Here is an 18,323-nt window from a genome sequence, read left to right as displayed (position 1 = left end):
TAAAAATTGGCAGAATAATCATGCAAAACAAGCATAAGATTAATTTTCACTTCATTCAAAAACAGCAGAGCACTTTCAGTTTTCCTTCTCTGCACTCCCTGTCTTTACTTCTCTTCTTACATCTCTCTAATGTTAATGTCAGACAACATTCTGAGGCTGCAGGACTACATTCCACTGATTCCGGTGGAAAGTTTTATTGCAAGTTTGTCCAGATTATCCATTTGTAAAATGTAGCTGCCTATTTCCATTAAGCAACATGAATACTTCCCGTGACTTTCCACTCGCTTAAAAATAACTGCAATAAGTCAACTATCTCCAGTCACTTGACCTGACCAACACTTAGTGGGTTTTTTTGTGTAGACATAGTCTGCTTTTCACCCTTATTCTCAACACTTGAACGATGTTAGTTATTCCATTCGTTTAGAAAATGACAAGAAGAAAAGTCTTCGGTCTCATTATGTCTGACTGCGATGCCGGGAGTCAACTAAAAGCTTAAATCATAAATATGACGGGAGACGGTTCACTGTTGTGTGACACGGCTTGTTCAGCCTGACATACATCAGCTGCAGACAGGACGGTGTGACATAAACTCGTGCTTTGGTATTTGATATTTACACAGCGATAAAATGTAGGAGCAAAGTGATAATGGAATGAAATACAAACATGGAGAAGGAATGCGCACTTTTAATTTAAGGGCCTGACAAAACCACCTGGTCGGCGCGAGAGGCAGCGCTCCTCCGTCCCCTTTAGTTTGGGGTATTCCAGTCTAGTGAGCATTCCAGTGTGTTGGTATTTGCGTAAAGACGAAGGGCTGATAAAACACAGTTTACAGAAAGATTGGTCAAGTTTCGGACTCAAATAACAGCTGTAACATCGCGGCTATGCCAGCCTCATGATCTAAGGGGAAAGTCAGTCCTCTGGTCAGAGATCGCTCCATGTAGGTTATTGCGCTTCAAGATTATTCTGTCTGGAGCAGTTGAAAGTCCACAGCTCAGTCCCTGCTCCCTAAGGAGACATTCCACTGACATTTGGTATGAACAGCTATAGCAGTGAACTCGTTTTTATTTTATTTTGCCATAGCTTTGTCTCTGAAGCTGGGTTTATATAGTTTAGATTTTATGAAAAGCCTTTATTACCTTTATCTACTAGTTTTTATTATGCTTTATAGCGAGCAGCAAGCTTTCATTTGTATCCGTCACCTATCTGAAGCTGAGACCGACAGTACATGTTCATGTGTCTAACCAGTATCAATTTTTTGTCCCCTAGAAATGTGTTTAAATTGGCCACGGTTTTATGTTGAAGGCAAGAAGCCAGTAGGAATCAATAACTTTTTAAACGCTCTCGTCCTTCCTCTCCCCACCACGTGACCAGACGCTGGATGCTGTCTGCCGTCTGCTTGCGTCGGTGTCACTCATTAACTCTCTCCGGTCATACGACACTTTCCGCTGACGTAGCTGCGATCAGATCACATCCTGACTTCTCGATGTTTCATTTACACTGTCCTCTGTCCTCCATTAAACTTTTTTAATGATTGACTTGAATGGAGCAGTCAGAACAGTCGATCAAGGGTAGAGTACCATGCAAGAGTGGAGTTGATTAGAGGGCATATACTGAATAGTGTTTTTGGGATATTTTGAACACACAAATCATACTCTATACTCCATCAGATTACAGTATAGTTCTTTATTTTACAGACATTATTGAACAGTAACATTTTAACTACAGTAGAGATTTCCTTTCCTACCATGTGGAGCACTGGAAAAGATCTGATAAATAGTCTTTGGTGACATTCAGATATTAACATACAAAGATAACTTAAATACATAACTTTCCTTAAATAATTAGACTAATATATATATATATTTATATAAACGTATTCACAAATGCACACAATGTTCGCCCTCGTGCCACATGGAGTGCACTCACATCTTCAAACACATTTGCAGACAATCTCAAAAGCAACATTTACAAGAGGAGCTGTGTCCAGCTTTCACAAATCCATCACAATGACTGAAATTCAAGTTGAAACTATCCGCACACATGCTTGCCTTAAAGTGCTTTCCTGTGACCCTAAAGGAGATCATGTGACTCTTAAAAGGAAAAAAGCGAAGCCTACCTAAATCTATCTGAATCTTACAAAACTAACAGAAACATTTTCAGACTCATTCCTGCGCATGTCTATGCAACAGAGAGCTGCATACAGCTCTAGACGTTATCCAAGGGGAGGTATTAGCAGGTGAGCTCAGTTTGCTCACACAACTCCACATGACGCATCGGCTGACGTCACAAAACATACTGCCCAACGAAAAACAAAAAGGGTACTGGGAGCACAATGGTGCAGAACGGAGATAAAACACAGGAGATAAGTGTCCTGATAGTTGAGCAGAGCAAACATACACGCGTCATGTGTGGGAGAAACAGAGAAGTTTGAAAAAGCAGAGAGATCCACCAGGGTTTTTGAGCCTTTGGAAAGCCTTTTAATGATCTGTCATGAGACATTGATTAGCTCGGTTACAGCAGACAGAAATGGCATGTTTCACCTCAGCAAGTCTTTGAACAGATTAGACTTAAGACCAAGGAACCACTGACTATTATTACCCTGTGACCTCACAGCCCCCATGATTACAGATGGAGCAGGAAAAAAAAGAATTTAAAAAGAAAATGCAAAAGACGAAAAGAAGACACAAAGTAGAAACTATTTAAGACATAAAAGAACATGTTTGTATATGATGCAGGTCAAATGATGTAAAGTCACTTAAATTGTCAAGTATTACCAGGTATTTGGTGAGTGAACGCTCATTCAGGAATACCAAATTTTCATGTTGTGAAATTACATGCAAAAATATAAGAAACTGAACCAAAAACTGCCTGTATTCCTATAATAAAACACTCAAAACACACTTTAAAAGTTAAGAGCACTCTGCCATCCAGTAAAGGCTTGGAATAGATGTTTAGAAGTATGTAAATAATATGTAATATAATTGTGTTCCTCACCAAAAATGTGGGGTGGAAAGTTTAAGGTTGCACTTGAGCATGCTTGATGAGAAGAGCTTGACCTCGTTATTCTTAGTCCATCATCCGCCCACCATTTCAGAGACCAGTATAAATAGAGTAAAAGAAACAGTCGGGGCATGTGTTTTGGATGGTGCTGCACTGTTTTGTGTACACACTGGAAATTTGGCACTGTCACACCTAACATTTGAGGTCGCTGTGGCCTCATTAGAGACCCACAATGCAAAGCTCCTTGCCGTCGTCTAGGGACTGATTTAAAACGATTAAACACACTACATGACCTTTTCTTCATCAGTTGTCCTGAAGAAGTCTTTTTCTCCACCATATTTAAAATGTGTTTTATTAGAAACTATTTTGATTGAGCAGTCTATGTGCTTTTAGCCTAGGCTGTGGTGATCCATACAATTAAACAGTAACATTTATTTCCAGAATGAGAGCACATGTTATCTTGTCAAATCTACAAGAGGAATATCAGATTATAAGAACTAACCCATTAATATCTGCAACCTTTAAACCTGGATGTGTGCACATCTGTGTAAGCCACATGCCTTGTTCTTTTAATTTATATATTAGTTTTGCAGCCCACAGAAGGCTCGGGCCCCCCACCCCTGCTGGGGCGGCACATACGGTTGAAGTGAGGTTTATTAAACTGCTGTCAGCTCAAAGTCCTAACTTGAAGGGGGAGCCCTGAATCACGTGAAAAGGCTAATATTTCAGACCTGGGCCTTGGCAGAGAACATGTCAGCAGTGGTGTGACAGAGTGCTGACCCATGGCTCCGAGTTTCACTTTGCCACCTACTGTTCCAGCCAACTTGATACCTGATACCCAGAATTAAAACAAAGCTTTAGTGGAATAAGTTTCATTTTGAATCCTTCCAAAACACTGGATCTTCTTTCTTTCTTTCCTTCCTTATTTCGATATGAAGTCCTGACTCAGACAAATATTAAAATCTGCTGTAACTCACATCCTGTGGTTGGTCTCAAATACAAAGCGTGGTTCTGAAAAGTCCTGCTGAGTAAAAGATTTCTAGTTCAACTGAAATCTTGTGGACTATTCCAGGGATGGCAGTGTTTATATCGAAACTGCTGATAAACTCCAAGGTTGACAAAAAAGAGGTAAAAGAGTTCATTAGGTGATTTAGGTCTTTGGGAATACATTGGTTTTGACGGGGATCCGGCTCAGGGTGCATCTTGAAATCCACATTAGGGGCTTAAGAGTTTGATCAATGAGCTGCAGGATAACAACCACTGGGGAGGTAAGCTGGCAGGACCTAAAGTGTCAGCCCAAGGTCTCTTGGCTTCTTTTCAGGAGGGAGAATCAAAAAGATTTCGATGTCCTTCAAAAAGCAAACATTCTCAGAATGGAGGAAGAACTCAAGGTTGGTGGGTTCAAAGATGATTGAGTCAGTTGTGATTATAAATTTGAATCTTCTAATCCATCATTCCAGCGCAAAAAATAGAGGCAACAGTCATCTCAGCTGAGTATAATGGCAGTTAAGGACCACCTTAAACTCTAATGCAAAAACTACCAGTAATACCTTAGGAGATAAATAAATGCAGATATAGATAGACTTGCTGTGGTGTGTTTGGGGGTGTCGAGGGTGTAACTCATCCATAACTATGGGGGCTCTTAGGGTTGATGGGAGAAGAGTCTTCTCTCCCGTTCTGGCCAATGAGCTGATAGAGTCGATGGCTGAGGTTCTGCACTTGGCAGGTGCCCAGCACGCAACCCACTCTCATCAGCTGGGGAGGGTGGTGAAGCCCTCTGGATCCAGAGTGGGCATGGCGACGTGCTCTCAGTGGCCTCCGTACGGTCCGCGAAACCTTAGCAGGTTGTGCCCATGCCAGGCCAGGAGGGGAGAGTCTCGCTCTTGAGGCTGGTTGGTGTCTCAGAAAGCCTGAAAGCCATTTAGGAGACTGGCTTGGGGCTGAAGATGGGATGGCACTATTGGTCTGGCTTCCTGAGGCCAACGAGTTTTCCTCTGCCTGGCCAGTGAGTTGTCTGAGGAGATCCACCCTGAGGAGAAAAGAGAGATCAGGTGTGAGTACAGTATTTTTCAACTAAGAGCAGAAAAGACAAGAAGAAATGCTGAGGCTTGGAAAAGCAAGCAGACTGAATTTCAGTTCCAAAATACTATCATAAGGCAAATAGTCTATGTGTACATAGGTACATATTCAAACAACTAACTTTGCGCTAGTTGCTCACATGTCAAACTGGTATAATCAGTTCCCTGTCCACAGCACAGTGTGCTTAAAATCACTACCTGGACAGTCACCAAACTAGACAGATTTTGACTTGATGATGAAAGTGTTGATGGTTATTACAGATAATCTTGGCAGGACATAACTTTCTTATAGTTAAAACAGAAAAATCACAATATGAATGTGACACATCATGGAAATCCAACCAACTGCAGTACGAAACAGTTTTGAAAAACAAATCATCTTTGCCTGTAGCCTGAACACAGCCAGACTCTCCAGTCCAGATGGACATGGCTTTTCACATGTTGCCTAAAACAACTGCGTGTGGCTGCTTTGCTTATTACATTATACAATTAAACCTGACTTCAAAAGGCCAGCTGGTTCACAGTAACAGTAGCCATGGGAGATTTAACCTGGCCTCCCATGTCTCCAGTTATTCTGATGGATTCGAGAGGATAACACTACTCGTTGTGCCTTCTTTTAAGATACTCAGCTTCTAATGGCCCTGTTTGTATAAATTACAACAGACTGTGTAGTAACACCACTAACTCTTGGCAGTATCTAGTCATGCAGACACTTTTGCTATTATGCGATCAGTCCCTTCAGGAGAAATGGGCTTCTGCACATCAGACTAAGTGATCTGTAAAGATGTACATGGTCTGCAGTGCAAAGGACCAGCAGGTACAGGCCACTCAGCAAACAGCGCTGACCGACTGGCCATCTGTTCATTGTTTGACAAAGACAGTTGCTTCTCACAACTTGAACGCGCAGCTCCTCACTGGACTGTCAGCACTATGTTTGTGCAGCACAGTGTGACTCAAGTCTCTGAAGGTTAACCCTTCATCACCGCTGACAGCTGGGAGAAGCAAATAGCAAAAATGATGTTGCAACTAGCAAAGGACAGGTGGTATGAAAAGACTGGATACATAATGTAAGATTCTACTTTAGTAAAAAGGTTTGTATATAGCCTGGGGGTGAATATATTTACCAAGTTTGCTCAGCTGAGTCAAAGGAAACATTCTCTGTCAGTGGCAGGTTTGGCAATATTTCCCATGTTCTGAGAGGCAGAGGCTCAATTTGATCTAATTATAGAAAGTGTGTTCCACTTGTGAGATGCTGACTCGTGTTATTTTCCCATGACCACTCAGCCTGTACTCATTACTGGAGGCTGAGACGTGACACATCACGCAGACGGCTTTTCTACCAGCCTGCCTGAGCTGTGGTTGGTTTGGCATTCCTCTCAGAAATGTGAAGGTTGTGATCTACCCAAGCAGTTGAGCTGCTGGATCACTGCTGGTAGACCTGGTAGCCTGTTAAGGACCTACTATCCAACGGTGGCAGTGGTTGAATAAATAGTTGCGTAATGCCAGGGCACAGAGGCACTATTTTCCAGACAGGCTTGGTGCGCCATGGTGCCACATCACCAAGTTACACCCACCTGGTCTGCTCAGTGAAAGTTACATTTGAGAGTACTCTGAAACTTATTACATGGCTGCACCACACAGACACAATACTAAATGAAAAAATTACATAGCTCAATCACAGGAACTATATCCCATGTCTTTCTGTGAGTAAATTTGTTGTATACTGTTTCACAGTTTGGCTAGATTCACAGTTGGTGATAATTTATGTGATTACTAGTCCGGCTCCATTCTTCTGTACAAGGCAGAACTGTAATCTGTGGTGTTCATGGCTCCTCCTTTTGTATTTTAGATCCAAGAGGTCAAGAGTTTAAAGTAGGAGTGAAAGAAACTATAGATGTCTACAGTGCGTTGACCACTCGAGCACCCTGGCTTCAGTACCTGAGTACCTGGTCCATGTCACAGACTCAATGGTCCGATTGAGCAGCATACACTTCTAAAAAGGTGACAGAGTACAAGGTCTGTGTTTTGTTCTTAGTCAGGTGACAGTCACCCACACTAGACACTGTTTGGCATCTGATGAATCTAACGCAAACCCTTAAATAGAAACCATCACACAAGACTGAACTCTGCATCTAAATCAGCTTCTGGTGCTCAGACATCAGGATGAATATCCAACATCTTATCCAACTTAATTTATTCCAGCGGAATTCAAAGATTTTCCACACAGTTACTCATTAAACATGAATCTAAAAGTATTCAAGCTTATTTGTATAGTACTGGATGTGTGAGGCTTGTGCAATAAATGGAAAAAGTCTGTGAAGGTTCTCAGTCATTCAGGCGATGGTCTGAATGACCACCATGATCCAAACCTGTTTAAAAAAGGCAACTGGACTTATGAAGTTTGGAGAAGATGTTTTTCTCCTCATCCAAGTAGCTTCTTCAGTTCTAAGAGACTGGTGGGAAGTTGATGTTTAAATATCACAGTTTCTTAACGGAAGATGCTACTTCCTTTTTTAAGAGAGAAGTCAAGCCTCATGGAAGCAGCTCCAGTTGTATCTGTTTCGAAATGACTTCTAGAAGTTATAAGAATGTTGGATTAGAGAAATCTTTCACTCCACCACGCCACATCTGATCTAAAAAGAGAAGCTAATTTGGCTATTCGGAGCTTAATCCTACATTCACAGTAAATGGCAGACAATATCAAAGCCCAAATCAAAGCTACTTGAAGTTCAGTCTGCTCAGGGGGTTTTGACGCCCTGGTTTCATTTTATCTTTAAGACTGTAAGCTAAAATCCTATTTACCTGAAGATGATTTCAGGGATTTTACAGCTTAGGAGAAGGCAAAGTCAAACCCTTCGTGCTGCCTTGTCAGATATTCTTCATATTAACCTCAGAGAAAAATGCATTGCTGCTTATACCGTGGAATCAGAGGGGGAGTTTTAGCTACCCTTCCCTCCCTGCAGAGATTAAGTCGTACCTAAAATTAACCCTAACATTTAAGGGTTAAGACCAAAGCTAAACCTTCAAAGGGTAAGCCCAACCTAAACTCAACACTATCCTTCAGAGGGTAAAGCATATCATAACCCCAAGTCAAGCCAGCGGAAATGGGTTCATACCTCATTTTCTCAACCTCAGTTCCTGAATAAATTCTTTTGTACAATACCAGAAACAAGAATGTATTGGATGTAAAATGGACAAAAACATAAGCCAATTACACTGGACATTTGGGTGGTGAGATGCCTCATTCTTACAATACACTACATGATTACCAAAGAGCCTTGAGCTTACCAAGGGCAGCCTTAATCGGGAGCAAATATGGCACACTAATTTCTAATCTCCTGCTAAGCAACAGGACAAAAATAAAGGAAAGGTGATTTATTTCCCACAAAACACTTGTACTAATTGTTCAGGGTTTAGATTTGCTATTATAACCTCCTAAATGGGATGTAGCTTATTTTTATAACTCTGTCCATTGAGTACAGCCAGGGAATTACATGGACAGGACAAACGTGACGCCAAGTTGAAACTATAAGTTTGCTCTGAAACCACATAATTGTGATGCAAACAGACAAAACACGCAAGAGGCCTTATGGCCTTTTGATCAACACTCCCACTGGAAGGTGAATATACGGTAAACATGTACATTCATGTCTTTGCACTGGCGTGGCTTCCTGTGTGGAGCCGAAGCAAGCTCTTTAGGGATACAGGGTTGGAATTCAGGTCTTAGACATTAATCCACAGTGGAATTCTCTGCCGGCTTGGTTGCAGATTTCACCCACCTCAAATTCTGCCTGCCTTTGGTCAGACTAACCTTCATGGAACCATACGAGTGTTTGTACTGTACTTTTATTTCTGAGCAGCCAAAATCCCTGTTTACAAATGCTTCGACAAATTAAAGGATGTATACGAGAAGAGGCCTCTCTTGAGATGATTTACACCAGAGGTGATCCTGGTTTCAATCATTCTACAGGCAGAAGAAGAAGTGGTTTTCAGGGATGTATACATGGTAAAGAGGGAGTAATGTTCTTGTTGTTCCTTGATATGGTGTAAATATGTCAGAATATCAAATCTACATGAGCAGAGCCCCTCAGCAAACATCAGCAAAGCAAGAAGCCTCCCTGTGTGGGATGAATTCAGTCTGTTTCACAGGTAAATATTATGTTAAGAGTATGTTGGATGTCTGAACCTCACTCTGTTCAAATCCAAGAGTGGATTAATGATTTAACGAATGCTTTGGGGAAAAACATGACTTTATTTGGCCCTGGAAGTGTTCGAGCCCAGTTGAGGCCACAACATATACTTGTCATGTCATTGTAACCTATTCCAAAAGCAGCAGAAGCCAAGTGGGTCTAAGTAACAAATGGTGGACCGCAAACCAGCTTTACATGTCCTCCGTCTCAAAGCCGTGAGCTGCTTCCCACTTCTGGAATCTGTACTGTAAAGCCGCTTCGCTACGAAAGCCATATTTAACTTGTTTGGCTGTGGACCCCAGCTATTTTCCTTACAAAGAAAACCTCAAGATGTTATGTAAAACGACAATGAGGGGTATGCGTTGCGTGTAATCTGAAGAACATGCAATTTCTCCTTGTTTGGAAAGTGGCCGTCAGGCATTGTTACAGCGTCTTTGTGGGATTCCGTCGTGTCCTTATCAGGTCACATCAAGACAACAAGGACGCAAACATGGCGCAGGGAAGGAATGGTAGACATCTGAGCTCAGACAAAGTCAGCGTCCAGCGGTAGTCATGTCTGTTGTTATCACGCCATCGGTGTGTAATGGTAACAGCACAGGACGTGTTTGATGGAGATGAAAAAGGAGGCAGAATTTACTGTCTTAATAAAAGCAAGTCGGGACATTTATGAGAGATGATGTGGACGGGGGGGGCAGGGGTGGGGGGGGGGGGTGGAGGGAAACCTCTCACTGCGTTGTCAGAGTTAATTACTTTTGTATACACTGTCATGGGCTACAGAGCAAAAACCATAAAAATAGCAGGCTGAGTTCCTCTGAGCATTGCCTTACTTAGGGTTAGTGTGTGTGTAATGTAATAGATTCAAAAGACAAGTGAGACATCCAAAACACGTCCAGAATAGTAAAACCAAGCTTGTAGACGACCAATTTAAGGCAAATAAAACAGACAGCAATAAATCAACACCAATGCTCAGTCCACAACCAGAATTGCCACAACGACTTTACTGAATGTTCTGGTGAGACACCTGGCAGTCTAAGTACACCCCTCCTAAACCCCACTCTGCTGCTATATCGGTTTCTCTCTAACCGAGATCTAACACCACAGTGACGACACGGGGCTCTTGTATTTTTCAGATGGAGATGGGGCTGATCGGGGATTAGAGAGCTGGGCAGGTGCGGCGAAGGAGGCCGGGGCGGCACAAATGGAGAGCTCACCCGCCTTTTCGGTTAGGTTACAGCAGCAGATGTTCGCCAGGCACAAACACGCAAGAGATGGCCACGTGTGCTTGACCTGGAGGAAAATTCCACTCACCGATCTTCTTACACTGTTACATTATCAGTAATAGTGTTAGGAAAAAGTGTTAGGTGCTTTTTTAAAAGCTTCAGTTAACACCCTTGAGTCCCACCTTAGACTGCCTGAAGCATCACTGGGTGTGGATCACTTTCATGTTACATACCTAATCTTTTTTTTTTTTTTTTTTGGTTAATTATTTCTTATGAGTTTCTAATATATTTTGTTTGTAACAAATGTCCACTCCTGGGACACACACACACACACACACACACACACACATATATATATATATTTTGTTCCTGATAATATTTTTTCCATTTCACCAGCAACATTAAAAACTGAATCTCAAACATTGCTTACTTGCTTGTATGCATTTCACAAAAGCAATCTGCATCTCCAAGCCAAGTACTACTGCATGCTCCTGAATGGGTCACTTTTGGTTAATTTCTTAAACTGAGTGAGAGAAAGAGAAAATTGTCACACGTGGCAAGTAGCAGCTTGCCTGTTGCAGATTTGGTGAAACAGGCCCCAGCTCGGGACCTCGGTGTCACACCTTCTTACCAAATTCTTCTCTGCCTTTCTATGCAGCGTTATTTACATAAATTAAAACATGCTCTTATTACCGCTGACAATATTCCAGCTACTTTTCGAACCCTGGCTCAGTATATTTGGTGGAATCCACTGCTTTGTTTGCATTTGCTTTGCTTAGTCACAGCTTGAAGTTTATTTATAGACAAGACTGAAGAAAAGAGTCAGAAAAAAAGGAGTTGGCCCTTTTTTCTTGCCATTGTCAATGCAACGCCACTTGATCTCATCACCGCTGCTGACTCAACCAGCTGTTGATCCAAAGTCGACCAGAGGAGGGCCCCCTTTACACTAACTCATCCACATTCCACTGCTGCTCAATAATGCAACTCTGCACACACATTGCATCGCTGCCACACATCACAGCAGGTAGACTCTCGTGCACGCGTGTGCAGTCAGCTATTCAGGCTAAAGGGTTGGAAAAGTACAAGTGCCATTCATTGCCTAGCTCGCCGAGGTAATTTACAATAATCCATCACGGCCATTCACATAAACAAACTGGTTCCCCCGCTTTGGAAGTTCCATTCATAATACCAGGGAGGTCAAAACTTCTATTGCCATTTGTTCATGTGACGGCTGTTGGGAACAAGAGGCGGAGGAAGGAAAAGACAAATAAAAGGAGTTTTAAAATCAGGAAAAAAGTAAGCACATGCACAGAGTACAGATTAAGTGCTAATGTAGTGGGCCGACTGGTAAAATTAAAGAGAGATCACATTTAAATGACCGAAAGTTTACTTTATTTCTCATCAGGTCTTCCATAATGTCATGGTCACTTGCTTCAAAAGTTACCCTTGATTTTTAAGGTGTTCCTTCAAAAGGAAGTAAAACCACATATAATATAATACGTTCAGGTGAACTTGACACCTTTTTATTGATAAGTAAGAGAATAAATGCAGGAAATAAAAACAAATTCTGGGTCACTTGAAAGTTTATAATAATAACAATAAAAACGATTTAAAGCTCGAATAACACTATTGGCACTTATCTGAAGGAGAGGGTTTTATTTCCTTTGACCTTGCATGAGCCACTATCCACTTATCTCCTCGACACAACAACTCTTTCTAAACACACCAACCCGCCCGTGACTCCTGAACACGGACGCACAAGACACACGGCGATCGAGTCTTTCACCAGTTGCGTGGGCATGCGAGCGCGAGCACACTAACCCTACTGAAAAACTACGCTCATTTATGGCAACATAACCCCAAAAGATTAAGAAGAAGCTAACGTTAGTTTAAAGTCAACGTCAAGCAAAGGAAAGACATTACTAAAATAAATACCAAGTTTGACTTACTTATTTAGCATTTTACGACGGTATTACTACATTATATGTAATAATTGATATAAAATATCGACTTTACCTGCAACCAAGCGGGTGGAAAGGTGGAAAATAAGCGCCTAAAAGTGATGCAATGCGATTCTAATTACGTGTAAAACGGAACCAGGTGCGTTTACGTTTTAAGAGTGCGGCCAGCCAATCAGGTGCGAGTATTTCTGCCCCATAAGGTAGTACTAGTTGTAGTAGTAGTAAGGCGGTAATAAGAGAAGCGGCAGGACTGGATGGGAAGGAAGAAGTGACAGCGGCGGAGAGCTACGCTTCCCTCCTACCTGTTCTTGTCGGGACGCTGAGCCGGCAGAGCCAGAAGCTCCTGGAGGGAAATCAGGCTGATGCAATACACAGCGAGCCGGAGAAAGGAGCTCATCTTCGGCCCAACTTTCACTTAACACCCTCTTCTGGGATGTTTTAATCCCGAGAATTGGAGTAAAAAAATAAAATAAAAAAATGAAGTAAAAAAAATAAATATCAAATAAATAAGTAAGATATCCAAACTTGGCAGGCTGGAGATGAAACCTATGAGTGGGGGAGAGAGCAAATGGAATAAAATTAACTTTTTTATTTACAGGTTTAATTTATTGAGCTTTTTATAATATGCAATATGAAAAAAAAATCTGATTTTGAACCTCGACTTTGACGCACTCAAACTAACTTATATTCCTAAAGACTTCCCATTCTGCTGAAAAAGTCCAATAAATGCAACTTAAATAAAGTTTGCCCTTTTAGAACTTTTTAGAGATCAATCAAATAAAGGCAAGTCTTACCCTTTAAGCAAATTGGAACCCAGACTCTGCGTTAAGTTGTAAAGTTTTTTCTTCTTCTTCTTCTTCTTCTTAAGAATCCAAACGTGTTGGTCAAGATCAAGTTCTCTAGTGTGAAGCTCAGGGTGATGTTGCGGATTTAAACGCTCAGGGGGCGGGGCCTATTTGCCGGTGGTTCCTTTCCATAGGTGGAGGAACTTTATTACCTCCCAAGTTCAGAGTATCCTGCAGTGCTATGGTGTCATTAAACTATTACGAACTATTAGAGGTGGCTGATTATATTTGAAACGCTAAAAACTCCACATACCTCCCGTGATGAACTTAAGAAACTTTTTAATACTCAGTTAATGGTTCTATGGAAGCTTAGAAATGCCAAAAAAAAAAAAAAAATAAGAAAAAAGTTTTTGTTGTCAGTGCTCTTTTAGTGGTGGCATAGTAGCTTTATGAATGTCATAAAATTTCATAACAACCACTGTAAATGTAATGCAATGCAGTGGAGTACCATCCCATGTAGGCGTATGGTTATACTGCAGTGATACCTTTAATACCCCAACACATGCTGACTATAAATTCAAAATTAGCTGCAAGAAAACATGCCACATCACCCTTAGCTCAATAGCACCTAGGGCAGCCATCAATATTCAGCCCTGAATGCCCCCCGCTATCATCATCCACCATGTGCATAGTTAGGAAAAAGCAGCCCCTATTTTCATGAATTTCACAAGCAGTCAAGCCCTCCCCTATCTCTTATCATCCCACCCAGGCAAGTGTGCCAGATTGATAGGGAAGGATGCAGGAATATTCACAGAATAGCCTTCGCTGTTGAGTAATGCTCGTTTTACCATCAAGCATCATTGAGAAATTTCCTGATACGAGTATTTCCATTATGGCATTTTATTCCCGTCTTTTCTCAGCAGTCTCTCTTCCTCGTAGAGATATTTTTATCAGCTACTAATTTTACGTTGGTTTGTAATCAAACTATAACCCCTTCACTTTCGGTTGCGCATGGAAATCTATTATAACTGATATGGGGCACAGGTCTAAGCATGCATCTTACAACTCTGACTCAGATTAATCCTGTTCGCCTTATTTCACCTCATTATGGAAGATTTTTGTTTGGTGTCCAACTCCCCTCCTACCTTTCTTTCTCACCGCTAATGCATACACCTGGTACCAAACCAAATGCAGTTACGCAACAGCGTAACTGCAAAACGGGTTGACAACTGTTATGTGGAAACCCTCCTGGACCCTGGATCCATATACAAAGACATTTTTAAAGGAATCTAAGGATGTAGTGTTTATTTGTCTGATGCTACACCCGCAGATGTAAAGGAAAGAGTTTCAATTTAGGGGAAAATAAAAGAGATTTTAGTATCTGTTACCTTTGCAATCACAGATCTCAGATTACACTGACTGCCGTTTTAGAGGTATCTCATGCTGACAAAGCATATTTTTAACCCAAGTTTCGATTGCAGGAAAGTATCGTCGACATATACACCAACAAAACTTATTAGAAAAGGTGGAATTTGGGTTATTTTTGAGCAACTGCTGCCTTACTTTGGAATAGTAAACTGTGGTGACTACAGTATATTGTTGCATGATGATTTTTCGTTTTTAGGAAGAAAAAAAAATAGGTTGCTTGATTTAAAATTTGAAGTGATGATACATAAGAGGCTCAAATGAATCTTAAATCGATCATCGAGCTATCTTTCCAGGTTTTGATTCGCTGGCTCATTCCGTGTCTTGGGCTGGATTTTAGCTTTAATTGTGCTACATGATCCCTGCCTTACATACAATGACAGGATTTATTTTAACAAGAGCGGCAGCTGCCAACTTGTCACCCTCAGTAATAATATGATACCTCCATAACAAAACAGTATCACCTAACGTCGCCTCGTGCGGTTACTCAGCATTTTTTTAATACCTCCAGAGTTAGAGCTATGAAATGATCCAGTTAACACGCTAATCCAGGTCTTTTTAGTTTTTGTTTTGGCATTAGTTTTGAATGGCCAACTCGGGTCACTGAGCCAGTTTCTTCATAAATGCATAAATGCACTCTATACAGTACAGTCAGGCGAGTGTGGTTCTAACCTTTAACTTTTTTCCCCAAGTCAGGGTTGAGGTTGATTCATATTAAATATCCCATGTTTATTCTCCCGCTAACCTTCACCCTCAGTCCACATTAGTACTTGTCGATTTGTGACGAAACAGTGATTCATGAAAAAAATTTCCCAACGGAAGGCAGCTGATGGTAACTCATTTATTTATCAGCCAGACATGGCTGAGAAAGCAGGTCACTTCTTGGCTGGTTTTGACCCGTTTATGTAAGAGAGAACAGACAGTGAAACGGTACATGCTGGGGTCTGAGCACAAGTCGCCTGCCTGGTTTGATCTCTCGGACGCGAGCGGCCCGCGCTTTTGTCTTAGCCGGCAATTAGCGTGACATGAGAGCATGCTCTGTGATGCAGGCCAGTGCGACACGGGGCGGCTTTAAAAGAAGACCCGTCCGTGTCTTTGAAACTTGGCTGAAAAGGAAAAGTTTTGGGGGGATGCAGTCAACCGATCAAAGAGAAGGGAACCCTTATGATTTCGGATCTTTTGAACTGCTGAGATTGGGACAGAGCGACTTTAAAGTTTGCGTAATTAGCGCATGTTAGCGGTGTAGCCTCATTAGGCAGGATAAAGGAAAACATTGACCACAGCGAAGCAAACTTCAAACCAGTGCACTCTCTGACTTAATATGTATATAACTCAGAGATATATACTTAATGTATAATTCATCTCATCTCACATTTGACATCCACAAAGCTGCTGAAAAGCATCAGCCAATCTGTGGCCATAGAGATCGGCCTCTATTTCACTGTGTGTGCCGCACCACATGCAACCACAAATCTGAACAAGGGTCTGGTTGACGTCAGTGTTTGAAGGTGGAGGTCATTTAAGCTTCGATCACACTGCTTAAGCCATCAGCGGAAACCTCACACTGCACTTGGGGCCCAGGAGTGAACAGAACAGGAGGGACTTTTGAGCTTCCCCGTAGTGTTCATGCTGCATTCTTTCCTACAAATAAAGAACAACTCTGCAAATTCGTAACACTTGGAAAATGTGATTTTCTTTTCATGTGATGGAAAAGAGTGAGGAAAGGGTGATTTTGCTGGGGACTATTTGCCGTGCTACCCAAGGTGATATTTCCTCCATTACTGAGATTTTTTTTATGTTGCGAAAGAAGTGTATAAAGTGCAACAGCTTTGCTCTCTTCTGTTGCTTACCCATTTGTTCATTCATCTTATTCTCTTCATACTTTTTTATTCTATAAAGCTGCATTAACCTTTTTTTTTTTTTTTTTTTTTTTTTTTTTACAGCTGCGCGGTAGTTTAATGGTTTCATGGTTAGACATATTTTCTTACTAAAGATCTATTGTTGATAACTGATAAAAAAAAAAGTCTGGGTTAAATTTTTGTATCTCTGATTGCTCTAGATATAAAGTTTAATTAAAAAGAAAAAGGAAAAAAAAGCTAATTTTGGAGAAATTTAATCTGTACTGCCAATATATACTGATAACAGCTGGTTTAACAAGATTCCTGTTTTTTTTTTTGTTTTTTTTTGTACCCCTTTTCTATATTTCTAGAGTTTTCCAAAGCATCTGATGGTCTTCCTCAACAGATGGACCCAGACACTACTTGCTGTGGCTCAGGACTAGAAAGTAAAATTCATCAACTCAGAAGGCGTGGCTCATCAGAACCGGTAGTGTTTTCGTTTTTCCTTTCCCGTGAGCGCCCCAAAGTAAATTCTATGCACGCCGACCGTCTGAGGGCAGAAACCCCCTGCTTTTATTTTCTGCAGCACACAGCCCTGTAACGTGGAGGGAGTTTTGATGCAATGTCTTTCTGTGGGTGAAAAGAACAGAACCTTGACGCTGAAGCGTCCCAGCTCTGACGTGAGACGGCCTGTGATGCAAAACAAATTAATCACCCCACGGCGGAGGCGTTGCGACGTGAAGTGGCCGAGCCGAAGGACTTTATATACAAACACCCACAGCACCTGCGGCTGAGGGGGGGTACTGCTCTGGGATGACATCTGGCCTCTCTGTTGGTGAGGAAAGCGATGACACAACCCGATCTGGTTGAAACCAAATTAATTTCTCCAGTCTAAACTACAGCACCATGTCAGTGTTGACCCCTCATGAATCTTAGCAGATCTTTCTGTCCTGCACTGTTCTTATAAAAACACACACACACAATATTTACAAGATTTGATTATGATTTTTGCAGTCATAACTGCAGCAAAACAGACCACGCCTTACAGGATCTGAACTTCTGCTTCTTTCTGTCACCTGGCACATGTGACACATTCAGAGATAACTGCAATAAAACCATATACTGCTTTGAGGATGTGCCTGCATTGTTGCTTTTCTTTTGCGCATTCTGCAATGCTGCTTTCCTTCACAGATTCAGGTCGATTTCCACCAGAAGCCTCTATGTGGTAGTCTAATTCTTGCTGCCCCCTAGTGAACCTCATCAGAAAAACACACTTTGCATCATATCTCACCGAGAGAGGTGCTTCCCATGAGGAGTAGCCCCAAATGCAAAACAAACATCTTTTTATCTGCGTGTTTGGATGAAAGGAAAACTTTATATTTGTGCATTGTCTTGCATAAAACAAAAAGAAAAAAAAAAAAAGGAAAAACAGAATTAGCCCGGAGACATTTTCCCACCCTCAAGCTGCTTGCATCCTCTTGGACTCAGCAGGGAAATTTATTTACATTGTTTGTTCGAGATGAGGCTTGTTTCGCATGTCTCATCGCCCCCCCTCCCTCCCTTTCAGTCGAGTTTGTTTGCGATGGCTGCTCACCAGCGTGGTGGTGTGTGGGAGGAGGGAGCCAGCAGGACGGCATTGTGGACATCAGGGATCGGATTTCGTTGTGGGAAAGACGGTGGAGGACAGACGGGGATGATAAGTTCCCAGAAATCACATTGCCTGATAACGATAACGGAGCTTTTGTGATTTTATGTGGGCAAAAAAAAAAAAGAAAAAAAAAGGTTCTTGCACAAAACCAGGTGTGAGCCTGTGCAGCTCCTTAGAG

At 41.6% G+C, this 18,323-nt stretch overlaps 1 protein-coding gene and 1 long non-coding RNA gene across 2 annotated transcripts; one reads left to right on the top strand and one right to left on the bottom strand.

The window, feature by feature from the left end:
- Positions 1 to 1,668: 1,668 nt before the first annotated feature.
- adm2a (adrenomedullin 2a) lies at positions 1,669 to 13,364 on the bottom strand. Its single transcript, XM_047575828.1, has 3 exons — positions 13,244 to 13,364; positions 12,752 to 12,995; positions 1,669 to 5,029 (listed from the first exon to the last, which is right to left on the bottom strand). Exons 2-3 carry the CDS (start codon positions 12,844 to 12,846, stop codon positions 4,621 to 4,623), a joined length of 504 nt encoding a protein of 167 aa, XP_047431784.1. The 5' UTR covers positions 12,847 to 12,995; positions 13,244 to 13,364; the 3' UTR covers positions 1,669 to 4,620.
- On the top strand, positions 4,941 to 17,628 carry LOC125000335. The gene is made up of 2 exons (XR_007111317.1): positions 4,941 to 5,053; positions 16,869 to 17,628. It is a non-coding gene; the product is annotated as an uncharacterized LOC125000335 (long non-coding RNA).
- The last annotated feature ends 695 nt before the right edge of the window (positions 17,629 to 18,323 follow it).

This window comes from Mugil cephalus, chromosome 22, assembly GCF_022458985.1.
Source record: "Mugil cephalus isolate CIBA_MC_2020 chromosome 22, CIBA_Mcephalus_1.1, whole genome shotgun sequence".
Lineage (NCBI taxonomy): Eukaryota > Metazoa > Chordata > Actinopteri > Mugiliformes > Mugilidae > Mugil > Mugil cephalus.
This window is presented reverse-complemented; position numbering and strand designations above follow the sequence as displayed.

Excerpts from the sequence above, each read along its gene's own strand:
- adm2a (XM_047575828.1), bottom strand. The coding sequence starts at position 12,846 with ATGAGCTCCTTTCTCCGGCTCGCTGTGTATTGCATCAGCCTGATTTCC. Across the intron at positions 5,030-12,751 it reads CAGCGTCCCGACAAGAACAG|GGTGGATCTCCTCAGACAAC; the intron begins GTAGGAGGGAAG and ends TTTTCTCCTCAG.